The 19,993-nt window shown below is 52.8% G+C and overlaps 2 protein-coding genes across 17 annotated transcripts in view; one reads left to right on the top strand and one right to left on the bottom strand.

Moving 5' to 3' along the window:
• Pkd1 (polycystin 1, transient receptor potential channel interacting) overlaps positions 1-12,486 on the top strand; it is a 48,814-nt gene extending 36,328 nt beyond the window's left edge. For 2 of the 9 annotated variants that reach the window (XM_075941600.1, XM_075941599.1), the window contains exons 27-46: positions 1,573-1,743; positions 1,820-1,963; positions 2,058-2,268; positions 2,355-2,481; positions 3,098-3,211; positions 3,318-3,367; positions 3,611-3,795; positions 3,888-3,981; positions 6,735-6,853; positions 6,931-7,133; positions 7,204-7,398; positions 7,720-7,859; positions 8,457-8,569; positions 9,247-9,376; positions 9,493-9,618; positions 9,820-9,994; positions 10,109-10,399; positions 10,482-10,616; positions 10,693-10,998; positions 11,093-12,486. In XM_075941600.1, the coding sequence (XP_075797715.1) occupies positions 1,573-1,743; positions 1,820-1,963; positions 2,058-2,268; positions 2,355-2,481; positions 3,098-3,211; positions 3,318-3,367; positions 3,611-3,795; positions 3,888-3,981; positions 6,735-6,853; positions 6,931-7,133; positions 7,204-7,398; positions 7,720-7,859; positions 8,457-8,569; positions 9,247-9,376; positions 9,493-9,618; positions 9,820-9,994; positions 10,109-10,399; positions 10,482-10,616; positions 10,693-10,998; positions 11,093-11,560 (3,497 nt within the window). In that variant the 3' untranslated portion in view covers positions 11,561-12,486. Of the gene's footprint in view, positions 1-1,572; positions 1,744-1,819; positions 1,964-2,057; positions 2,269-2,354; positions 2,482-3,097; positions 3,212-3,314; positions 3,368-3,610; positions 3,796-3,887; positions 4,009-6,734; positions 6,854-6,930; positions 7,134-7,203; positions 7,399-7,719; positions 7,860-8,456; positions 8,570-9,246; positions 9,377-9,492; positions 9,619-9,819; positions 9,995-10,108; positions 10,400-10,481; positions 10,617-10,692; positions 10,999-11,092 lie in introns of those variants that run through there. The other 7 variants (XM_075941598.1, XM_075941597.1, XM_075941602.1 and 4 more) reach the window with 6 other exon arrangements.
• Positions 12,487-19,993, bottom strand: part of Tsc2 (TSC complex subunit 2) — a 32,756-nt gene continuing 25,249 nt past the window's right edge. For 4 of the 8 annotated variants that reach the window (XM_075941614.1, XM_075941610.1, XM_075941607.1 and 1 more), the window contains 13 exons: positions 19,432-19,644; positions 18,576-18,779; positions 17,887-17,955; positions 16,738-16,865; positions 15,969-16,459; positions 15,682-15,757; positions 15,431-15,517; positions 14,541-14,727; positions 14,293-14,432; positions 13,219-13,297; positions 13,062-13,153; positions 12,879-12,977; positions 12,487-12,787 (listed from right to left, as the gene is read on the bottom strand). In XM_075941614.1, the coding sequence (XP_075797729.1) occupies positions 12,623-12,787; positions 12,879-12,977; positions 13,062-13,153; positions 13,219-13,297; positions 14,293-14,432; positions 14,541-14,727; positions 15,431-15,517; positions 15,682-15,757; positions 15,969-16,459; positions 16,738-16,865; positions 17,887-17,955; positions 18,576-18,779; positions 19,432-19,644 (2,030 nt within the window). In that variant the 3' untranslated portion in view covers positions 12,487-12,622. The remainder of the gene's footprint in view (positions 12,788-12,878; positions 12,978-13,061; positions 13,154-13,218; positions 13,298-14,292; positions 14,433-14,540; positions 14,728-15,430; positions 15,518-15,681; positions 15,758-15,968; positions 16,460-16,737; positions 16,866-17,886; positions 17,956-18,575; positions 18,780-19,431; positions 19,645-19,993) is intronic. The other 4 variants (XM_075941613.1, XM_075941608.1, XM_075941609.1 and 1 more) reach the window with 1 other exon arrangement.

The following is a 19,993-nucleotide window of genomic DNA, read 5'->3' as shown; positions in this document are numbered from 1 at the left end:
TAAAGGGACTTACCAGCAAACCTGAATTTGATTCCTAGGCCCCACAAGGTGAAAGGAGAGAGCACACCCTATAGATAATCCTCTGACATCCATATGTGCACTGTAGCTTGCACTCAATAAATAGAATGTAATTTAAGAAAAAACCCAAGCTGTTCATCTGTGTAGTGGTGGCGCATGCCCTTAATCCCAGCCCTTGGGAGGCAGAGGCAGGCAGATCTCTTGAGTTTGAGGCCAGCCTGGTCTACAGAATGAGTTTCAGTACAGCCAGAACTAAACAGAGAAACCCTGTCTTGGGGAAGAAAAAAAAAAAAAGCTCACAAGCCTAGGCTTCATAACAAGAGCCTGTCCCAGACACACCCTGGAAGTGAAAGCTTTTGGAAACTTCAGAATAGTGTGACTACAGCCACTCCAGTGCTTCTGGGACAAAGTAAACTGGCAGGAGTCATAGTCCACATTCGAATTGACTTGTCTTTGCTGCGAGTACTGTGGACACTCCCTGAAAACTCTGGGCAACTTTCACCAGCATTGTCTGCGGAGACGGCTCCTCCTTTCTGGTGGCAGTTTCCCACGTGTGCATGGAAAGTCTCTTTGCTGACAGAGTCCAAGGCAAGAGCTTAGTTCAACAATTTTATTTATTTTTTATTCTAATCTTACTTCCAATGTTGCAATTTTTCACTCGTTTATGTGCACTTGAGATAGACCTAGGGCCTCCTGCTGAGCACATGTTCTACTCCTGAGCTTTACCCCAAACCCACCAGTTTTTATTTCTAGGAGGTTTTGTTGTTGTTGTTGTTTGTTTGTTTGTTTTTTCGATACAGAGTTTCTCTGTGGTGTAGCTTTGGTGCCTGTCCTGGAACTAGCTCTTGTAGACCAGGCTTGCCTCTGACTCACAGAGATCTCTCAAAGGCCTGTTTCTGCCTCCCGAGTGCTGGGATTAAAGGTGTGTACCACCACCACCTGGCCCAGCTTTATTTCTTTGCCATACTTTCATTATTGTTGGCAAGTTCTCTCTTCTGAGTGCTCAGTTTTAAAAGCTATGACTTCATTTCTGGAGAGTAGACTACCTAAGCACATAACTGACACACACATGTATCCTGTCACATGACAGGCTGACCAGGTTTACAATCCTGAGCTCGGCACGTATACCCTGGCCACTGAAAGCCATGCTATTGTGGGCTTGGTGTTTGTTAACAAATTGAGAAACCTGGAATTTGGGTCTGTTTGAACTATGCAGACTGGACCTGGTGGTGCATGCCTATAATCCTAGCTACCTGGGAGGCTGATATGGGGGAAATCACAAACTCAGGCAAATGAGGGCAAGTTGCAAGCCAGTTTGGGTGTCTTAATGAGATCCTATGCTAAAATAAAATGCTTTAAAAAAATGGCTAGATATGGAACTCAGGATAGGGTACTTGCCTATCATAGGGCCCTGTGTTCAATCTACATTAGTATAAAAGTAACCATTTCAGAACCTGTTGAAAGCTCAGGGCTACCTGTACTGTTCGTAGATAGGATGGCTGATGTGAGTTTCGTACATAATGAATAGCAAACCCAGAGTTCTCTGCTCTCCAGGTACCACGGCTCATGTAGGCATCATGTTGTATGGAGAGGACAATCGTAGTGGTCACCGGCACTTAGATGGAGACAGAGCCTTTCATCGCAACAGTCTGGACATCTTCCAGATTGCTACCCCACACAGCCTGGGGAGTGTGTGGAAAATTCGAGTGTGGCATGACAACAAAGGTCAGAGTAAGAGCCTTCGCCACCCCTGCATCCTGCCAGCCTGCTTCAGTCCTCATCTGGGTCCCTTTCTCCACAGGGCTCAGCCCCGCCTGGTTCCTGCAGCACATCATCGTCCGGGACCTGCAGAGTGCCCAAAGCACCTTCTTTCTGGTCAACGACTGGCTGTCAGTGGAGACTGAGGCCAATGGGGGCTTAGTGGAGAAAGAGGTGCTTGCAGCAAGTAAGGCTACCCACCTGCCTTGGTAGTGGAGAAAGGGAGAGGGGAGTGACATGGGCACCCACTGCATTCCTGCTGTAAATCTGAATCCTCCCAGATGAAGCTGCCTTGTGGCAGTTCCAGCGCCTTCTAGTGGCCGAGCTGCAGAGAGGCTTCTTTGACAAGCACATCTGGCTCTCCATATGGGACAGGCCACCTCGCAGCCGCTTCACCCGGGTCCAGAGGGTCACCTGCTGTGTCCTCCTCCTCTGCCTGTTCCTGGCTGCCAATGCTGTGTGGTATGGGGTCGTGGGAGATACCACATACAGGTGGGTCCTGTGAGGTTTGCTGACCACCCTGGCTGACTTCCTTTTAGTCTTCTCCCTAACTCATCCTGTCTTCTCTGTCACCTCAGCATGGGGCCTGTATCCAGTCTGATCCCGCCAAGTGTTGACATAGTTGCCGTTGGTCTCGTGTCCAGTGTTGTTGTCTACCCTGTCTACTTGGCTGTCCTGTTCCTCTTCCGGATGTCACGGAGTAAGGTGGGCTGGGCAAGGGCCGCAGAGCTCTGAGGTGGAGTATGGTTTGTGTTGTTTGGTATAGCAGCCAGAGAGAAAATCCAGAAACCAAACGTGATTCTTTGGACTAGTAAACAGAACTGATAAGCCATCGGCTAGATTGACCAAGGGGAAGTGATTTAAATGACCAAACCATAAATTGAGGAGACATCTTAGTCCCTCCAGAGAAATAAATGGGGCTTGGAAGCAGATTCTACACTGGTGGGGTTAAGGAACCTAAAAGAAAGAGTTGATTGCTAGAAAGACCAAACTACAAACTGCCAAAACCAATTTTAAAAGAGTTCAAACTGGACAGTGGTGGTGCACACCTTTAATCCTAGCATTTGGGCAGGCGGATCTCTGTGAGTTCAAGGCCAGGCGGGTCTACAGAGTGAGTCCAGGACAGCCAGGGCCGTCACACAGAGAATCCCTGGCTCAAAAAGAATCAAAAAAAGAAAAAAGAAAAAAAGTCCAAGTAGCCCTAGAGCCAGTAAAGAGCCCTGGGTGGGTCATTCAGAATCATCACACAGAACCCAGGCCAGTGACTCCTGCCCCGTTGTACCAGCCACTGAAGACTGAAGTCACTCTTCTTTCCTCACAGGTGTCTGGTGACCAAAACCCCACACCCCCAGGGCAGCAGGCGCTAGATGTTGACAGCTACCTGGACCCGTCTGTGCTTGACAGCTCCCTCCTCACACTCTCTGGCCTCACAGAGGTGAATGTTCCCCCGGGGGCTCAGGGCAGGGTGAGCTGGTTAGGGATGGTTGGGGTGTCACTTCTGCTGCTGCAAACCACACTGAGGCACTTTCTTCTCTCAGCAGGCCCTTGCTGGGCAAGTGAAGAATGACCTGTTTCTGGAAGATGCTAAAAGGTGAGGCTGCCTAGAGTGTCTGGAAGCTTCAGCCTGAGTCAGCAGTAGTGCCTGGCAGGTCATGCTCGGGTGCTGGACTGTGTGTGCTCATCCTCATCCTGTTTTGGCTGTCTCTGGGTGTTGTTATGTACTGTTCTAGGAGTGGGGCTGCTCCAAAGCTAATGTATCCTTGTGTATATTGCTTCCTGTACTTGTATGATTAGACTTGGGTCAGGTACATGTCAGGATGTCTGTTTCCCACAGTCTGGTGTGCTGGCCATCCAGTGAGGGCACTCTCAGTTGGCCAGACCTGCTCAGTGACCCGTCTGTTGTGAGCAGCACAGTGCAGCAATTGCCACAGAATAGGCCTGGTTGCATGTTGGGCCCAGAGGAAGATGCCATCTCTCTGGTTAGCCCTTCTTTGCCTACTAAATACTTGTCAGCATCAGGTAAGCCAGAGTGGGAAGGAATGATTTCCAAGCTCTAGGAGAGCACAAGTTACTCAGTGTCATGCTACTCCAACACTTCTTGTTCCCTCTAGATGAAAACCTGATCCAGCAGGTCCTGGCTGATGGGGCCAGCAACCTGGTTCCCACTCAGGATGCCCTCATAGAAACAGACCTGCTTACTAGCCTGTGAGTGCCTGGCATGGTTGGAAGGAGGTAGGGTGTTCGTGGTAGTTGTATAGTGGGGCCCTGTACCTGCCTCAGGAAGCTGAGGGTCTCCTGGCTGTGCTGTCACCCAGTGTTGGACTGTGCCTGTGTTGCTTGACTGCTCTGAGCCTCCACTTTCCCCACAGAGGGGAGTTCATGGGATCCCCAGGAGCCAGCATGTTATCCTTTTAGGGAAGGGACAGAAACACAGGACGCTTGACAAATGGAAAGACAACCAGGATGTACCTCAGGGGCTTGGTCTGGAAAGAAATTTTGTTTTTTGTTTTGAGGCAAGGTTTCACTGCATAGCCACGCAGGGATTTTGACTTGGAATCAACACTGTAAAAATTGATGCTAAAGTTTTTAAATACTTCATTTTTATTTTGAGACTATTTTGATTATTTGAATGCTTAAAAATGATCAAGATTCTTGGTTTTTCCCAATTCAGTGACTAGAGCTCATGTAGAATTATATATTCGTTTTGTCATCTGCATCTATTTCAGTATCCACATTTTCATTCTAAATTTTAAACAACCAGAGATTAGTGTTGTATGAGCTGACTAAACCAGATGCAGAAAAGGAAAATTCTCTGGGTTACTTGACCTTGGCAGGAATGGTTCAAGGGAAAAACACAGGGAATTGCTGGTCAGTGCCATAGCCCACTATCCGGAGCTCCATGCAGCTGAACTGCTCAGAGTCAACAAGACTAGAAGTATTCTGTCCCTACTGCCTCTCTAGTCCACTGAGGCAGAAGTCTGGGCTCTGGGACTCTTTTTTTCCCATCATTCTCTTACAAGTACTCTCAGCTTCTGTCCAGATGCAGGGATGAGTGTTCCCAGCCGCATCTTCTATCTCAGGTCTTTTCTGCTTGGACTATTGCTAGGCCTGCTCTGTGACGCCCTCTACTTCTCTGTAGTTCTCTGACCCTGCTTCCCTAGCCCCTTATTTCTTGTATCAATGCTTAGAAAGACAGCAGGTACACTGGCCAGGCCAATGGCAGACTCCAGTTATTCCCACGTCAGCCTCACTGCAGCGTGATGGCCACTGCTAGCTAATATCCCCAGGAGTGTGTGGTCTCTAGTGCACAACAGAAGCCACCTCCTTTATGAGCAGCCCTGTTAGGAGCACACTGTTGGCTCTAGAGAGACCCTCTCAGTCACTCTAGAAGGGATCTACAGGGCCTTCTTAGCTGGCCTCCCACACTGGTGTAGTCCTGATACCATATAGAGCCAAGAAATAGGTCCTGCTGCTCCACAACTTAGCATACCACTTCAAACTCCTGCCTCCTGCATCTGCTGCTCCCTCTACCCAGAGTCCTCTTCCCCAAAGAGGTGTTTCACTTGTCCCTTCCTTCATGGATTTGCTTGATATGGCTTGAGCAGAGATTGTCTTTACCTGGTATGGATACAGTCAAGTCTCACTCACACATGCTATGCCTTTCCAGGCCCTTCCTGCTTTCAAAACACTGACCCATTTCTGCTGCTGGTGAGCATACACTGAGAGCAGAGAGACTTGTTCTTTTCACCGTCATACACTAAAATGTCCAACAGTGCCTGACATCCAGTTGTGACCAGTACTGGGTAACTGATAGTATAGTATAATGACAGGCACAGCTTGGTCATGCAGCCGAATCTGATGAAAACCTGGTGCTCTGTGCTGTGCATCTTTTTTTTTTTCCTTTTTATTTTCCAGACAGGGTTTCTCTGTAGCTTTGGAGCCTGTCCTGGAACTAGCTCTGCAGATCAGGCTGGTCTCAAACTCACAGAGATTCGCTTGCCTCTGCCTCTCAAGTGCTGGGATTAAAGGCGTGCGCCACCACCACCACCCAGCCTGTGCATCTTAACAGTGTTGGTCTCCATATCCATTCTGTGGACAGCCTCACATTGAATGATGAGTGAGAACTATTACTGTGCCTATTACATCAGAAGTGCTGCTAATAAATGTCCTCAATTTTTAAATTTAGCTAAATGCTCTATAATTTTTATGTTCAGCAAATTTAATTCAAAGAAAACCATTTCTGGTTATTCGCTATTCTGTGCTTGCCTAATAAGCTAAACCCAGACACTTTTGCTCATTAAGTGGCCCAGGTCCAGAGACCTCTGAGTCAGAGACAGGTCAGGGCTCAGTGGCAGTGTACACTTGGTGTGGGCCATGCATTTAGAAGTCCTTGGGTCACAAGAAGCACTTATAAACGTGGCGACTTTCCCCTCAGACAGCATGGTAGTTTCATGTCTTCTTTTTGCCCTCTTGCTTCCTTGCCTGCCTTGCTTCCTTGCTTGCTTGCTTACTTATTTGTTTTTGAGACAGGGTCTCACTGTATATTCCTGGCTGACCTAGAACTCCCTGTGTAGACCACACTCACCTTTTTAAAAACAGAATCACACGGGAATGTGCACCTCTGTAACATTCTACAGGGTGGGGAGTGTGTATGTAAGGTTTAGACCACAGTCCTGTATAGTTGGTATGAGGTTGGAGAAGGGCCACTGGTTCATGCCAGGACAGAACATATAAGATAAGGACCTACTAGTCCCTTTGTTGGGCCCTGGGCAGTGGGTGTATATATAGGAAGCAAACAAGGACAGTGATCAGGGTGTCATACATACCCAGCACATCTGCATGGTCCAGGACTCCTAAGATGCTGAAGGAGCTGCTCCCAGATGAATACAGACTGAAATCACTGCCTCTTCTTTCTGGGGGGCGGGTGCACAAAACTCATGGCCCTGGTCTGTGCTCAGGTCCAGTGTTCCTGGGGAGAAAACAGAAACACTGATGCTGCAGACACTGGGGGAGAAGAGACCACCCAGCATGGGCCTGACCTGGGAACAGCCCCTGGGGACAAGGCTCTCCAGGACAGGTATGCTCACACAGACCAGGACATCCCTCCCAGGCCCTCCTGGACTGGAAGCCATGTAACTGTCTGTGTGTCTCCAGGACTGGTGGAAGGCCTTCGGAAGCGACTGCTGCCTGCCTGGTGTGCCTCCCTGGCCCATGGGCTCAGCCTATTCTTGGTAGCAGTGGCTGTTGCGGTCTCAGGGTGGATTGGTGCCAGCTTCCCCCCCAGCGTGAGTGTCATGTGGCTTCTTTCAAGCAGCTCCAGCTTCCTGGCCTCATTTCTTGGCTGGGAGCCCCTTAAGGTGAGAGGACTCCTAGAGGGGAGGGGGCTGCCAGTCTCATGCTTGCCAGCTGATTCCACTACCACCCCAGGTCCTGCTGGAAGCCCTCTACTTCTCACTGATAGCCAAGCGGCTACACCCTGATGAAGACGACACTCTGGTAGAAAGCCCTGCTGTAACACCTGTAAGTGAACGGGTGCCCCGTGTACGGCCTCCTCATGGTTTTGCACTCTTCTTGGCAAAGGAGGAAGCCCGCAAGGTCAAAAAGCTTCATGACATGATGAAGGTGAGCTCTGGCTACAGGTAACCTCTACTCTAGCGTTGTTTGCTCTGCTCCTGACCCCCAGCAAGCACTGGAGCTTTGTAGCTCCTGCCGTCCTATCATTGCTGCCCCTACCTGTTATTGTACATCTCAAGTTCCTGCTTCCTCCTGGCCTTGAGGGCACTGGGCACAGCTGTCTGGGTTTCTCTATGTATCCCTGGCTGTCCTGGAACTCGCTCCATAGACCAGGCTAGCCACAAACTTGGAGATTTACCTGCCTTTGCCGCCTGAGTGCTGGGATTAAAGGTGTACACTATGATCAGAGCCCTCTATCCCTGTCTACAGAGCCTCTTGGTATACATGCTTTTTCTACTGGTGACGCTCCTGGCCAACTATGGGGATGCTTCTTGCCATGGTCATGCCTACCGCCTACAAAGTGCCATCAAGCAGGAGTTGGATAGCCAAGCCTTTTTGGCCATCACCCGGTACGGACACTTACATCCACCTTGCATTGGGCCAGAGTGGCAACTGGTGCCCACCAAGGCCCATATTGGTTTTGTCTTTAGTCCAGCCCAGCCTCTAGAGAACATTTTGAAGTATCTAGAATCAAGGGTCGTACAGTTCATGAACCACTTGTAACTCAGTAGCTGTGAATGAATCCCAACAGAAAATTTGCTGTTTGAAGCATATTTTCTTTTTGTGTTGTTTATAACTTAATTAAACTTTGTAGACAACAACATAATCACAGTGTCATACAAAATGAACCTGTGTAATGCTCTTGAAACCTGTGGACTGTGGGTTAGAAACCCCTGTGGCCCACATAAGCTGAAAGATTGGACATCTCTGATCTAGATTCCTGTTAGGCTGTCAGGACTAGAGTACATGCTGGAGGATCTAGTGGGTAGAGAATTGGGACACTGCTTAGTTTTCTGTAGTACATAGCACATTATCAGAACAGAATTATCTGCCCCAAGTAACAGTCCAAGAGAGGGAACAATGCCCAGCATCATCTCAGGGGCTGCTGAGGCAGCACCTCTTGGGCCCTGATACCCTTGACCTCAGTGACTAATGTTTTCTGGCAGGTCTGATGAGTTCTGGCCATGGATGTCACATGTCCTCTTGCCCTATGTCCACGGGAACCAGTCTAATCCTGAGCTGGGACCCCCACGGCTACGGCAGGTGCGACTGCAGGAAGGTAAGCTGGGGATGGCCATCTGTGCTTGTTACCCCGTTCCTTCCATTGCAACTGCAGCTCAGCTATTTCAACTCCACTTAGTTATATGACCTTTGCCCTCTTCTTTATAACTGGTAATAATAACGTTTGCTTTATGGGTGGTTGTTGTTTTTAACAAAATCTCCATTGTTCAATTTTACCAATAAAGACTCTAGAGCCAGATGCTGGGGTAAAATCCTGCTAGCTCAGAGAGGCAGAGAAAGCACCCAGCTGACCTTCCTCCTCAGCTCACATTCTACCCCTCTCTCTTCCTCTAATGTCTCAAAACCCCCCTCAAACTCAAATGTCCCGTCTCTTTCTTCCTATGCGTCTTTCTAGCCATCCTCCCGCTTCCCTCATACTCTCTATGGTTTTTTCCCTTAATCCTAAATTCACTTCCTCTCAACTGGTTGCTTGCTCCACCTCCTGACCTATGGTTGGCTTTATCTAATCCTGCTTACAATAAGCAGAAAGCTCTTGGGTTAAACGCGTGTGCTAGGGCTGATCCACACCACAACTAGAGACAAGTTTTTCCAGTAAATAACACAATCTCAGGGGTCACAGTGTAATCAGATGTCCTGCAGAATGGATGGCCGGGAGGATTCAGGAAAGTCTACAGCACAGGGAGTCACCCATTGTGTCGTATGTCCTGAGCGCAGACCCTTCCAGCTCAGAGCACATGTGTTCAACTGCAGGAAGTTTGAGCACCAGTGACTATGGCATTGGCTGGCAGAGTGTGGCTCAAAATGACTCTGAGACATGGTCCTACTCTGCACCTGACTTGTTGGGGTGAGTAGAGTAAGGGCCTAAGTCCCCACCTGGGTAATGGAAGTTCTTTAGAGGAGGGCATGCCTACCAGATGCTCTCAGGGCTGGGGAGTTTCCGGTTCTGTCCTGTCTCCACAGCGCATGGTACTGGGGCTACTGTGCAGTGTATGACAGTGGAGGCTATGTCCAGGAGCTGGGGCTGAGTCTGGAGGAGAGCCGTGCACGGCTGGGTTTCCTGCAGCTGCACAACTGGCTTGACAGCAGGTGGGTGCTGAGGAGAAAGTGAGCAGGAAACCTGTTCCCTTGGCAGGCCTCTGAGCCTCACTCTAGCCAGCTGTCCCCATACCTAGCCCTGAAGCCCCTATGGACCTCCTTCCCAGGCCTGTGTAACTGGCCAAACTTCCCATTTTGCACCCTGTGCTCCTGCACACATGGCCCCTCCTGCTGACAGCACCCTCCATGTAGGAGCCGTGCAGTGTTTGTGGAACTCACCCGCTACAGCCCTGCTGTGGGGCTACACGCTGCTGTCACACTGCGCCTGGAGTTCCCTGTAGCAGGCCATGCACTGGCTGCCTTCAGTGTCCGCCCATTTGCATTACGGCGACTCAGCACCGGCCTGTCACTGCCACTACTCACCTCGGTATGCCCTCCCACTTGACATCTGTCCTCAGGATCCTGATCACGCCCCACAGGAATCTGAACATACCCCTCTGCTACTCTTGGCCACGCCCCTCATAGACACCCCGTTCCTCAGGTGTGCTTGCTGCTATTTGCCCTATACTTCTCCGTGGCCGAGGTGCACACCTGGCGCAGAGAGGGGTGTGCACGCACGGCACAGCCTGATGCCTGGGCACGGTGGCTACTGGTGATGTTGACAACAGCCACAGGGCTAGTACGCCTGGCCCAGCTGAGCATTGCTGACCGCCAGTGGACCCATTTTATACACGACTATCCGCGCCACTTCACTAGCTTCGACCAAGTGGCTCAGCTGGGCTCTGTGGCCCGAGGGCTGGCGGCCTCACTACTCTTCCTGCTCTTGATCAAGGTAAGGGCCAAAGGGCTGGTGCAAGGCTGGTGACTAGGATCAACCCAGGGCCTGGTGAAAGTTGACTGCCTTCTGTCTGCAGGCTGCCCAGCAGCTGCGGTTTGTGCGCCAGTGGTCGGTTTTTGGCAAGACATTGTACCGTGCTCTGCCAGAGCTCATGGGTGCCACCTTGGGTCTAGTGGTGCTCGGTGTGGCCTATGCTCAGATGGCTGTTCTGGTAGGTTGCTGTTCTGGGGCGTGCCAGGGAAGGGTCTCACCCAGGGCACGCCTTTACCTGTGTCTCTTTCCCTTAGCTTATTTCCTCTGGTGCTGACACTCTCCACAACATGGCTCGAGCCTTCCTGGTGCTGTGTCCTGGGACCAGGGTCCCTACTCTGTGCCCTTCTGAGTCCTGGTACCTGTCCCCTCTTCTGTGTGTGGGGCTCTGGGCTCTGCGGATGTGGGGTGCCTTAAGGTTAGGGGCTGTTCTCCTGCGTTGGCGGTACCATGCCCTGCGCGGGGAACTCTACCGTCCAGCCTGGGAGCCCCAGGACTATGAGATGGTGGAGCTTTTTCTGCGTAGGCTTCGGCTCTGGATGGGCTTCAGCAAGATCAAGGAGGTGGGTACGGCCCAGTGGGGGGGAGAGGGACACACCCTGGGTCTCACGAGCCCAGGGTGCAGCCGGACTGACCGAGCCCCTGTGCCGCCCCCAGTTCCGCCACAAAGTCCGGTTTGAAGGAATGGAGCCACTGCCTTCTCGCTCATCCAGGGGCTCGAAGTCATCCCTGGTTGTGCCTCCACCCAGCGCAGGCTCAGATGCTTCACACCCTTCCACCTCATCCAGCCAGCCAGATGGGCTGAGTGCAGGCTTGAACCGTTCGGCATTGAGGCTGGAACCAGAGCCCTCACGCCTACATGCTGTGTTTGAAACTCTGCTTGTCCAATTTGACCGACTCAACCAGGCCACAGAGGATGTCTACCAGCTGGAGCAACAACTCCAGAGCCTTCAAGGCCATGGACACAGCAGACCTCCTCTCTCCCCTTCCCCTGGCTGCTTTCCAGGCCCTCAGACAGCTCTGCCCAGCCGCCTTGCTAGGACCAGTAAGGGGCTAGACCAGGCAGTGGGCCTCAGCAGGGCATCCCTGCGATCTAACAACAAGGTCCACCCCAGCAGCACTTAGGCCCAAGGGGTCCGGTTGTTCCCAATCCTGGGAAGGCCTGTGGCTTCACACTGGCCTCTCAGAGCCAGGGTGGAACACCACTCAGTATTACCTTCTGCTGCCCTCAAGGTTGGGCCAGGCAGAATGGCTGCATATAAGTTCCTTAGGGTACAGGTATTGTGGCCTTACCTGTCTGCCTATGGGCTTCAGCACTTTAAAAAAGGCTGTGTAGCCAGCCAGGACCTAGGTCCCCTCCCCACAGGAGGATACAGCAGTATTGGACCAAGTGAGTACCCAGTCTCCAAGATGCTAATTTATTTCCCAAGTCCTCAGGTACAGCGGGCTGTGCCCAGCTCTACTCCTAGGCGGCCATCTCCCCTTGCTAAGGACTGAAGCTTGAGGGAGGGCTAAGCTACACTTCTTCCCTGTCCATCCCGTAAATTATTACCTCTCTTGTTGTTTGTGCAGCATACTTGCCTCTAGCCGCCATCCCCTTTGTATGTCCACCATCAATAATTTATATGGGGTTAAAATGTATATATTTTTGTATGTCACTATTTTTCACTTGGGCTGAAGGGCCTAGTGGCTGAAGTTACCCGTGGTAGAGGTGCAGGGGAAGCTGCAGCCAATTACAGGATCCGAGTCTGGCTTTGGGCAGGTGCTGGATGGTACTGGGGCCACTATGGCCCCATTTTCCTCCCTTGTCTGGGGCCAGGCAGCACCCAGATCTGCTGGTATCAGGTCTGAGCAAGGCCAGGACTACTGTGGGTTGAAAGAAGTATTGGACAAGACCCCCGCTGGGGCTGGTCCCCAGGGTGGGGAGAAGGGAATGTGTGACGGTGCCTGCCTGCTTCTGTGGGCTCAGCTGCAGCTCTAGCCTTGATCCTGCCCCAACCCCAAACAGACAAGACAAAGTCAAATAAAAAAGCTGTCTGACTGCTGCTATCTGTGCTTCTCCGAACTCCATGGGCCAGGTGGACATGGCCACAGTTTATTTCATGTGTGAGTACAGTTTCACGGTGGTGGTGTCAAACAATGAAGGGCCAGCTGCATGGCTCTGGCACCGCAGGACCCCTAGTGGCCTCATACAAACTCTGTGAAATCATCCACGGAGGAGATGAGGCGTTTCCTCTGGCCTGTCTCGTAGGTGGGTGTGGGCTCAGCAGAGGCCTGAACTGGGGCTTTGGTGTGGGCTGGAGGGTGCATCAGAGGCAAGCTTGGGTTTGAATAGTGCACTTCTTCACGGATCTACAGAGAGAGAAAGCTTTGGCAGTGAGCCCAGAAGTTCTGTCCCCACCAGATTTCAGCCATCACATCTCTGAAGCCCTGTCTTCCTTACCCGGTGGCGGAGACGCTTAATGTGGCGGAGCCTGGCAATCCATTTGGAGGGATAGATGTCAGTCGGGTTGGAGCGGCTGTGGTGTACCTGAGAGGCCATCTGGGGAACCCAAAGCAGGATGGTGAATTCCCATCCAGGAGCACCCACACACCTGCTTGGCCCTAGGTGGCAGCTACCACTCACATTTGCATGTAGGGCCATCTGTCGGGCCACGAAGGACAGGTTTCGGTCAGATACGATCTTGGCCACGCTGGTGTCCACAAGGCCCTCCATGTCTGTGGAGACACGGTGCTCATACCTGACTCAGGCCAACTACTACCCTACCCAGCCTGGGCCTCACCTTTCCTGCACTGCAGGGTCAACAGGTTGCATTTGTAGTCCAGCGGTGTGATGATCACATGGACAAAGTTGAATTGGCCCTGCCAGACAAGAGGAAAGTCATCTTGGCACCAGCTTGTGCTGAAGGCCACCCTGCTTCACTGCTGTGTCAGGTTTATCATTTGGCCATCTGCTTTTGTCTTCATCTCTGGCTAAATGCAATCTACTCTGCATGTGGGCCCCAACACAGATTTGCTTACAGCATACAACCTGCCTTGCAATACACACACACACATAGTCCATACATAGAATTCCCCCCCACACACATACATAGTCCATACACATAGAACTCTCTCTCACACACACACACACACACACACACACACACACACAGAGTCCATACACAGAACTTCCAGACCCGGCTTCCACGCTGCCATATTAACTCTGAGTCTGTTCTCAGGGTGGCACTGCCCATGTGCCCCTTCTCAGTGAGTTGTACTGGCTTTTCTCAAGAGTCTTGCCTCATCTCCCCTCACTCGTCCTGAAAGCAGCTGCCATGGACAGTCTCACCAGACTTTCACAAGGACCACAGTCACCCAGATCATCTCCCCAAGGCCCTGCTGTATCCTCTATGGCTTCTGGTACAGTCTGTGCTTCATTTCAGACTTGCCCGCTGGGCTGTACCAGGCTCTCTCTGACATTCTGATGCCCACAAACCCTAAGTCCACAGGTGACGCTAGCGCTGACCCAAGGGTGCTGCAATGTGCACAACAAGGACCCTTAGAAGCCACTCCAAGCGGACACTCCACTGGGCACTGTACACCACCCACCCCCCCTGGTACATGTTCACCTAGCTACTCCTCATGAAGGGCACAGCTCATCCTACAGAGGAAGAAATAGGCTTTGGGATCATGTCTCCTGTGTCTCTGACAACAAGCTCCCAAGAGAGACTCCCCTCTTAGGGCACTTCCAGGTCAATTCAAGATACACCAGCAAACATACATAAAGATGGCCTAGGCTGCTGCTCAGTCTGGGTGGTGTAGGTGGCAGAACTCAGTCATTGCCTGGGTATCCAGCACACGGAGAGCCTACTTACCTTGATGGTGCCCAGCTTGAAGTCCTCACCAGAATCATTGTAGATGATAGAAACAAAATCATTGCCCAGGTGCCGTTTCTTGTCACAGCGGTGCTTGTCCACATCCTTGGTGGGCATCAGGGTGGCAATGTGGAAAACAGCTGTAGGGTGGGTGACACTGGGCTGAGCGCCAAGACAAGACATCGTATGCTGGGCCTCTTTGTGCCTCTCCCAGAGCTGGAAACAGGCCAGCCTAGAGCAGTACACACCTTGCATAATGTCATCATGCCAGCAGTAGGTGAACTGGCCGTCCTCACCACACACATCTAGTCCACCCAAGTACACCTTGTCTGGCTGGCAATCCTTGAGCTCGATGAGCCGGCCCAGGCCTGTCAGAAACTCCGTGTACCTGTAGGAGCCGTGCTCATTTGACAGGATGGCCAGCTCACTGTTGCTCTGTGGAGAAATCCAGATAGAGTAGCTCCAGCTTAACAAGCAAGTTTACCATCATCACTGATGGAAAGCCAGGGTGGTCATAACCCTCCCCTACTCAGTCCTTCATGCTTATAGCTGTCCAGTTCATGTACACTGTGTCACCTGGCCTCCCTCCTCCACCCCAGAACCCTGGCACTGCTCAGCAACCCTGCAACCAAACCCAAGCCTGTTCCTCTCACTTGGTCATCACCTAACATCATCATCACTCTAAACAGCAGCCAGAGGCATACTTTGAAAATGCTGACATTATGGGGACCCCTTTAAAGGATCCCCACCTCATGCAGAGAAAAATACAGTTCATGTCCATCACTGGGCTGAGATTGTCCATGATGTCCCTCTGCCTCCTGCCACTTAACTACATTCACTCAATAGCTCATGCCAGCAGTAGGTGAACTGGCCGTCCTCACCACACACATCTAGTCCACCCAAGTACACCTTGTCTGGCTGGCAATCCTCAGAACCTCAGTAGTCTGCTACCCCACGTATGCACCCTGCAGTCCTCACAGCTCTGCATACCAACATGTTGGGCTGTCATTACATAGCTGTACCCCTGGCTCAGGGCTCAACATACTCCCAGGGCTCCAGAGCATCAACGAACTTGGAGGCAGGAGACATTAGACCCAATACTGAGACCAGATGATTCTATGCTGGCCCAGGGCCTTACCTGGCCTTCTCCCACATACAGGACAGCAATTTTGTGAGTGTCATAGGACGGGATCTGGTCAAGGAGCTGCACTGACCGCTCGAAGGACTGTAGTCACACAGAGCCTATGTGAGTTCAGGGCAGAGACTACCCTGCCACCAGCCACCAACCCAGATAACAAAGCACCTGTTCCCAAGATGACTGACTCCACCCACATAGAACACAGACCCTCTTGTGACCCACCCTACAGTGGAGAAGGCAGGCAGGCCTACCTCATTGGGCAGCAGGATGGGCTTATTGGACTCATCACCAAAAAAGGGTGAGTGGTAGAGCTGTAGGAACACAAAGCTGTAGAGAAGGCACTGGTCAGGGCAGGGCCGGACCTGCAGAATGTCAGGACCTAAACACCATGGCCAAGAACCCACCCACATGGCTCCTACCAGCCTTGGGGAAGACATAAGATTCTCCATGCATGCCTATTCTGCCCAGGCATGTATGGGAGCTGCAGCCAAGAGAAAAAACTCCTTGGAGTTGGTGGCGATTTGGGATTTGTGCCTACCTAGGGTTAATGCCTGGCACTTTCTCAGCACTGGAGGCCGCAGCTCTGCTCTTGAAGGTATCCCTCTCCACCCTCTTGCCCCTTCGTGATGGGGCTGAATCAGAGATGGTATAGCCTCGGGGCCGGAGACCACTAGGAGAGCGGGGAGAACTGGAAGGCAGGGGACCTTCAGGTGGGACTGTGACACGGCCTTCTTCACCTGGGGCTGACCAGGTAGCCACTTCCCCATCCAGGATCCCTGACTGGGACCGGACCTTAGACTCAGGACTCAGCCGTCCAATGTCAGCCTTGTCCCCTAGGTCTCCGAGGATGTCTTGCAAGGTCTGCAACTCAGGAGAAGAGCTAGACTTGCTCAGGGGCTGTGAGGGTTGGAAGGAGAGGTCCACGGCAGGCCGAGCACCCTCAGAGGAGATGGCCCGCTCGATGGGGATGCCTCCGGCAGCCATCTCCTCCAGCTGGGACTTTTCTTCCTGGCTAGACGCTGAGGACGACTGCAAAGACAGTTCGAGGGACACGCTGTTAGGAACTCAAGTACTCAAGCACCAGGCTCCTCTGGCTCCTCTCCCAACCCTCTGGCTATGCCCTTGGTAGGCTGTGTTTTCTAAGAGCCCCACAGACCGAGGGAAGGAGGGTGAGACCCAGATGGCCTGAGCAGGGACATAGAAGAAGTAGCCATGTTTTCATCAAGGAGAGGAACAGCAAGTTCATACAGAGCTTGAGTCTTGGATGGAAGCTGTGCCCCTGCCCCATGCCTTCCCAAGGCACTCACCCTGCTGTAGGTGTCAGGACGCTGGCAGTGCCTGTCTGTACCTACTGCCTCAAAATCCTCCAACTCGGGGGGCTCCACTGGCACATGAGCCTCTCCTGGACTTCCTTCCTCGAGAACCACGGCAGAGTCTGGGAGGACACAGACAGGGCTGCTTGCTGTGTGCTGGGCAGGGCCAGATGCTCATGAGGCCTCTGAACACCAGTTTCTTCCTGCCGGAAGGGCAGCACCCTGAGAGCTTTCCACCCTCTTCCTGTGGCTGCCACTGGAGCAGGCTGGAGATGGACTCTGAAAGCCTGGGGAGCCCTGGCTCTAGTGCCTCCTGCAGGCCATGCAGGTAGCAGCTCTGCCCACTCCTGCATCACTAGCAAGGCAGGTAGGAGAGCAGGACCATTCAAGGGCTCCAGCTTGGGAGGGTACAATGTCTAAAGCCTGCTCTGAGACTAAGGAAAATGGCCTAGTTTCTCCAGGACTTTGGATGTGAGGGAGAAGCTAACAGGATGTCCCCATATGCAGACTTGCAACCTACTTTGTGGACAGAGGCTTTGCGGGTGATACTTGAGGGAAGGAAGGGATGAAGTCCCCAAGCAGCACTTCCCAGGCCAACAGTGGGGCAGGGTGTGGGTAAGAAGCAATCAAGGGTGAGTGCAGCCTGTGACACCCTCCCCAGCTCTCCCACACTCCAGCAGCCATGTGCACACTGCCCTCCAGAGCTGGCTCCTCTACACGAGGGAATATGCAAGGCAACCTTTAAGAGCCAGTGGCAAAGAGGTAAGGCCTTGTCACCAAGGTCTTTGGCTAGCTAATGAAAGGGAGATGCACAGACAGTCAGACCATCAGCTAGGAAAAGGTCAGGAAAGCTCAGGAGAGCATCAGGGCCAGACTCAACCCCAAGAACTGCTGCCCACAGGGATCAAGGGGACCTACCCAACATGTCAGCCAGAGGCCACATACACCTCAAGCAGAGCTCTGCTTAGAACATGTCAAAGGGTTCCCATGGGCTAAGCACAGGTGTCCTACACAGATGTTGGGTGATGAGAGGCTCAGCCAGTCATGGAGGGGTGACCAGGTGAGGGGCGATGAGAACAGCATCTATGAGGCAGAGCAGCACTCTGCAGACCACATGGCTTCCTCACAGGGATGCGCCAATACCTGCCCAGGAAACGCTCCTGTGCAGCTGTCCTTGGCAGCTGGACTGGTACAGGGAGGAGAAAGAAGCCACTGCAAGGTAACCACGCGAGTAGCCTCGTCAGCGACAGAGACTGCACAAGGCCGAGCAGAGAGGATGGGTACAGCCCCGGGCCTGGAGAGGAGAGAGGGGAGGGCCAGCGGCGGCCAGGGCCGGCACACAGGGCTCCCAGCTCTCCAAACAGCATGCACAGCCTTTGGGAGGTCAGTGCTGGTCAGCTGCAGACACACGGACGTCCTCAGCCTTCAAGTACCATCTACGGCCACATATCCAAGGGCCTAGCCGGGCAGGGTTGGCAGGCAGGCAGGCAGGCTCAGGCATCCCACCCCAGGCCCGGGGGATGCTCAGCTGCCCGCAGTGCCTCTTCACCCGGAGCCATGCCCATCATGGAAGTGCTGGCAAAGGCTCCAGAGAGCTCCACCCAGGCACTGCTAACTCCAGTAGCATCCTGGTGGTGGCAGCAGGTACCCGTTTCCAAGGAAGTGGGCTTCTTCAGCAAGCATAAGCCTGCTCTTAAACTTTAGGGACTTGAACCCTACTATCTCCCCCAAAAGACCCTGAAAATTATGCATGGGAGGCCTCAGTAGAGGGAACCACGCTGCCACTGGACAAGGCATCTGGGGTCCAGCACTGCCCATGCTCCCGTGCTCACCTGTGTTAGAGCGTGGAAGAGGAGGTGGCTTGGCTGTGCCAGCCGCTGGCACTGACAGGGACTTGTACAGGGCCGTGTCCCGGTGCTCCTTGAAGCGCTCAGCAGCCATAAGAGCATTGGACAGCTCTTGCAGGGGCATGTTGTTGATGTCTGAGGAGAACGGGCTGAGCGGGTTCTCCAAGCTCATCAGCCAGCTGGTGTTCCCTGGGGGCAGGTAGTACCTCAAGCCTTAGGCCATACTTCTCAGAGCCACACCAACTCCTAGCACCGTCTCCAACAACCGATACCCACTCACACCCTCTACTGCTCTAGACGAGCACACCCAGGCCAGGCAGGCCAGGCTCAGACACATATCAGGGCAGAGGCTCCTGAGAGAGCCCGGAAGCCCAGAGCTATGTCCTTCTCCTTGTACCACACCCCTACAGACTGTTCCTGGACTTGGGGATCTTTATTAAGCCTTCCTGTGACTGTCATGCCCCTGTTGCAAGCTAAGGTCCTCAGAAAGTGACTATGTGGAAACGGGGCCAAGTGAGATCACACGGTTGGGCCCCAGGCTAATGACTGATGTCCACAAATTAAGGATTTGGGCTCAATCATGAGGATAAGGAGAAAAGGCAGCCACTTGCAGGCCTAGGAGAGGCCTCAGAAGGAGTCAGTCCTACCCACACCTAGTCTCATCTTTGCTCTCTACAGGGGGAGACTACACCTCTATAGGGTGAACTGCGCTGTTTGGTACTTTGCACGTGCCCCGGCCACCTTCCACCTCTGAGGACCAACATCAGAGTGAGCGTCTCAATACCCTATGCCTGTTCTGGGTCTACAGCCCGGGGAGGGTCACTGCTTCCCTTCTTAGTACCTGTGGGCCTACGGACCAAAATTTCAGCCCAGCCCTGGGTCAGCAAAGGCACATAAGCTGCCAAATTCGTCTTCTCTGCTTTCGGAAGCTGGGTTCCCGCAGAAGCCTTCTCAGGCTTTGCTGCTGGTGCCGTCTGTGGTCCCAGGGGAGCAGGGCCACCTGGGGTATGGGGAGCTGGAGTATCCAGGACACCAACTCGAAGGCCATGTCCCCCTAAAGACAAGGAGTTAAGAACTGGTAACCACCACTTGCCCACTACAAAGTCCCCAACCCAGAGCAGATCCTTAGGCACAGAGTCCAGCCAGCCTGGAAGTACCTGGCCCATGCCCAAGGAAAGCTGGAGTAGGGGAGCCCCAGCCCCTGGTTCTGGTCCTTTAAGGGTGGTGGCCTCCTGGGCTGAGAGCAGCAAGAGACTCAAGTCTTGCCCACTGGAGCACAACTCATTCAGTCCCAGCAGAGACAGCTCTGGGTGAGCTGGACTCAGGCCCTTCAGCTGCAGGGCCCTGCCCCACTGAGTGTCATGCCTCTACACACAGACTAAGACAACCGTGCCATCAGGAAG

This window comes from Microtus pennsylvanicus, chromosome 11 (assembly GCF_037038515.1).
Source record: "Microtus pennsylvanicus isolate mMicPen1 chromosome 11, mMicPen1.hap1, whole genome shotgun sequence".
NCBI lineage: Eukaryota > Metazoa > Chordata > Mammalia > Rodentia > Cricetidae > Microtus > Microtus pennsylvanicus.
This window is presented reverse-complemented; position numbering and strand designations above follow the sequence as displayed.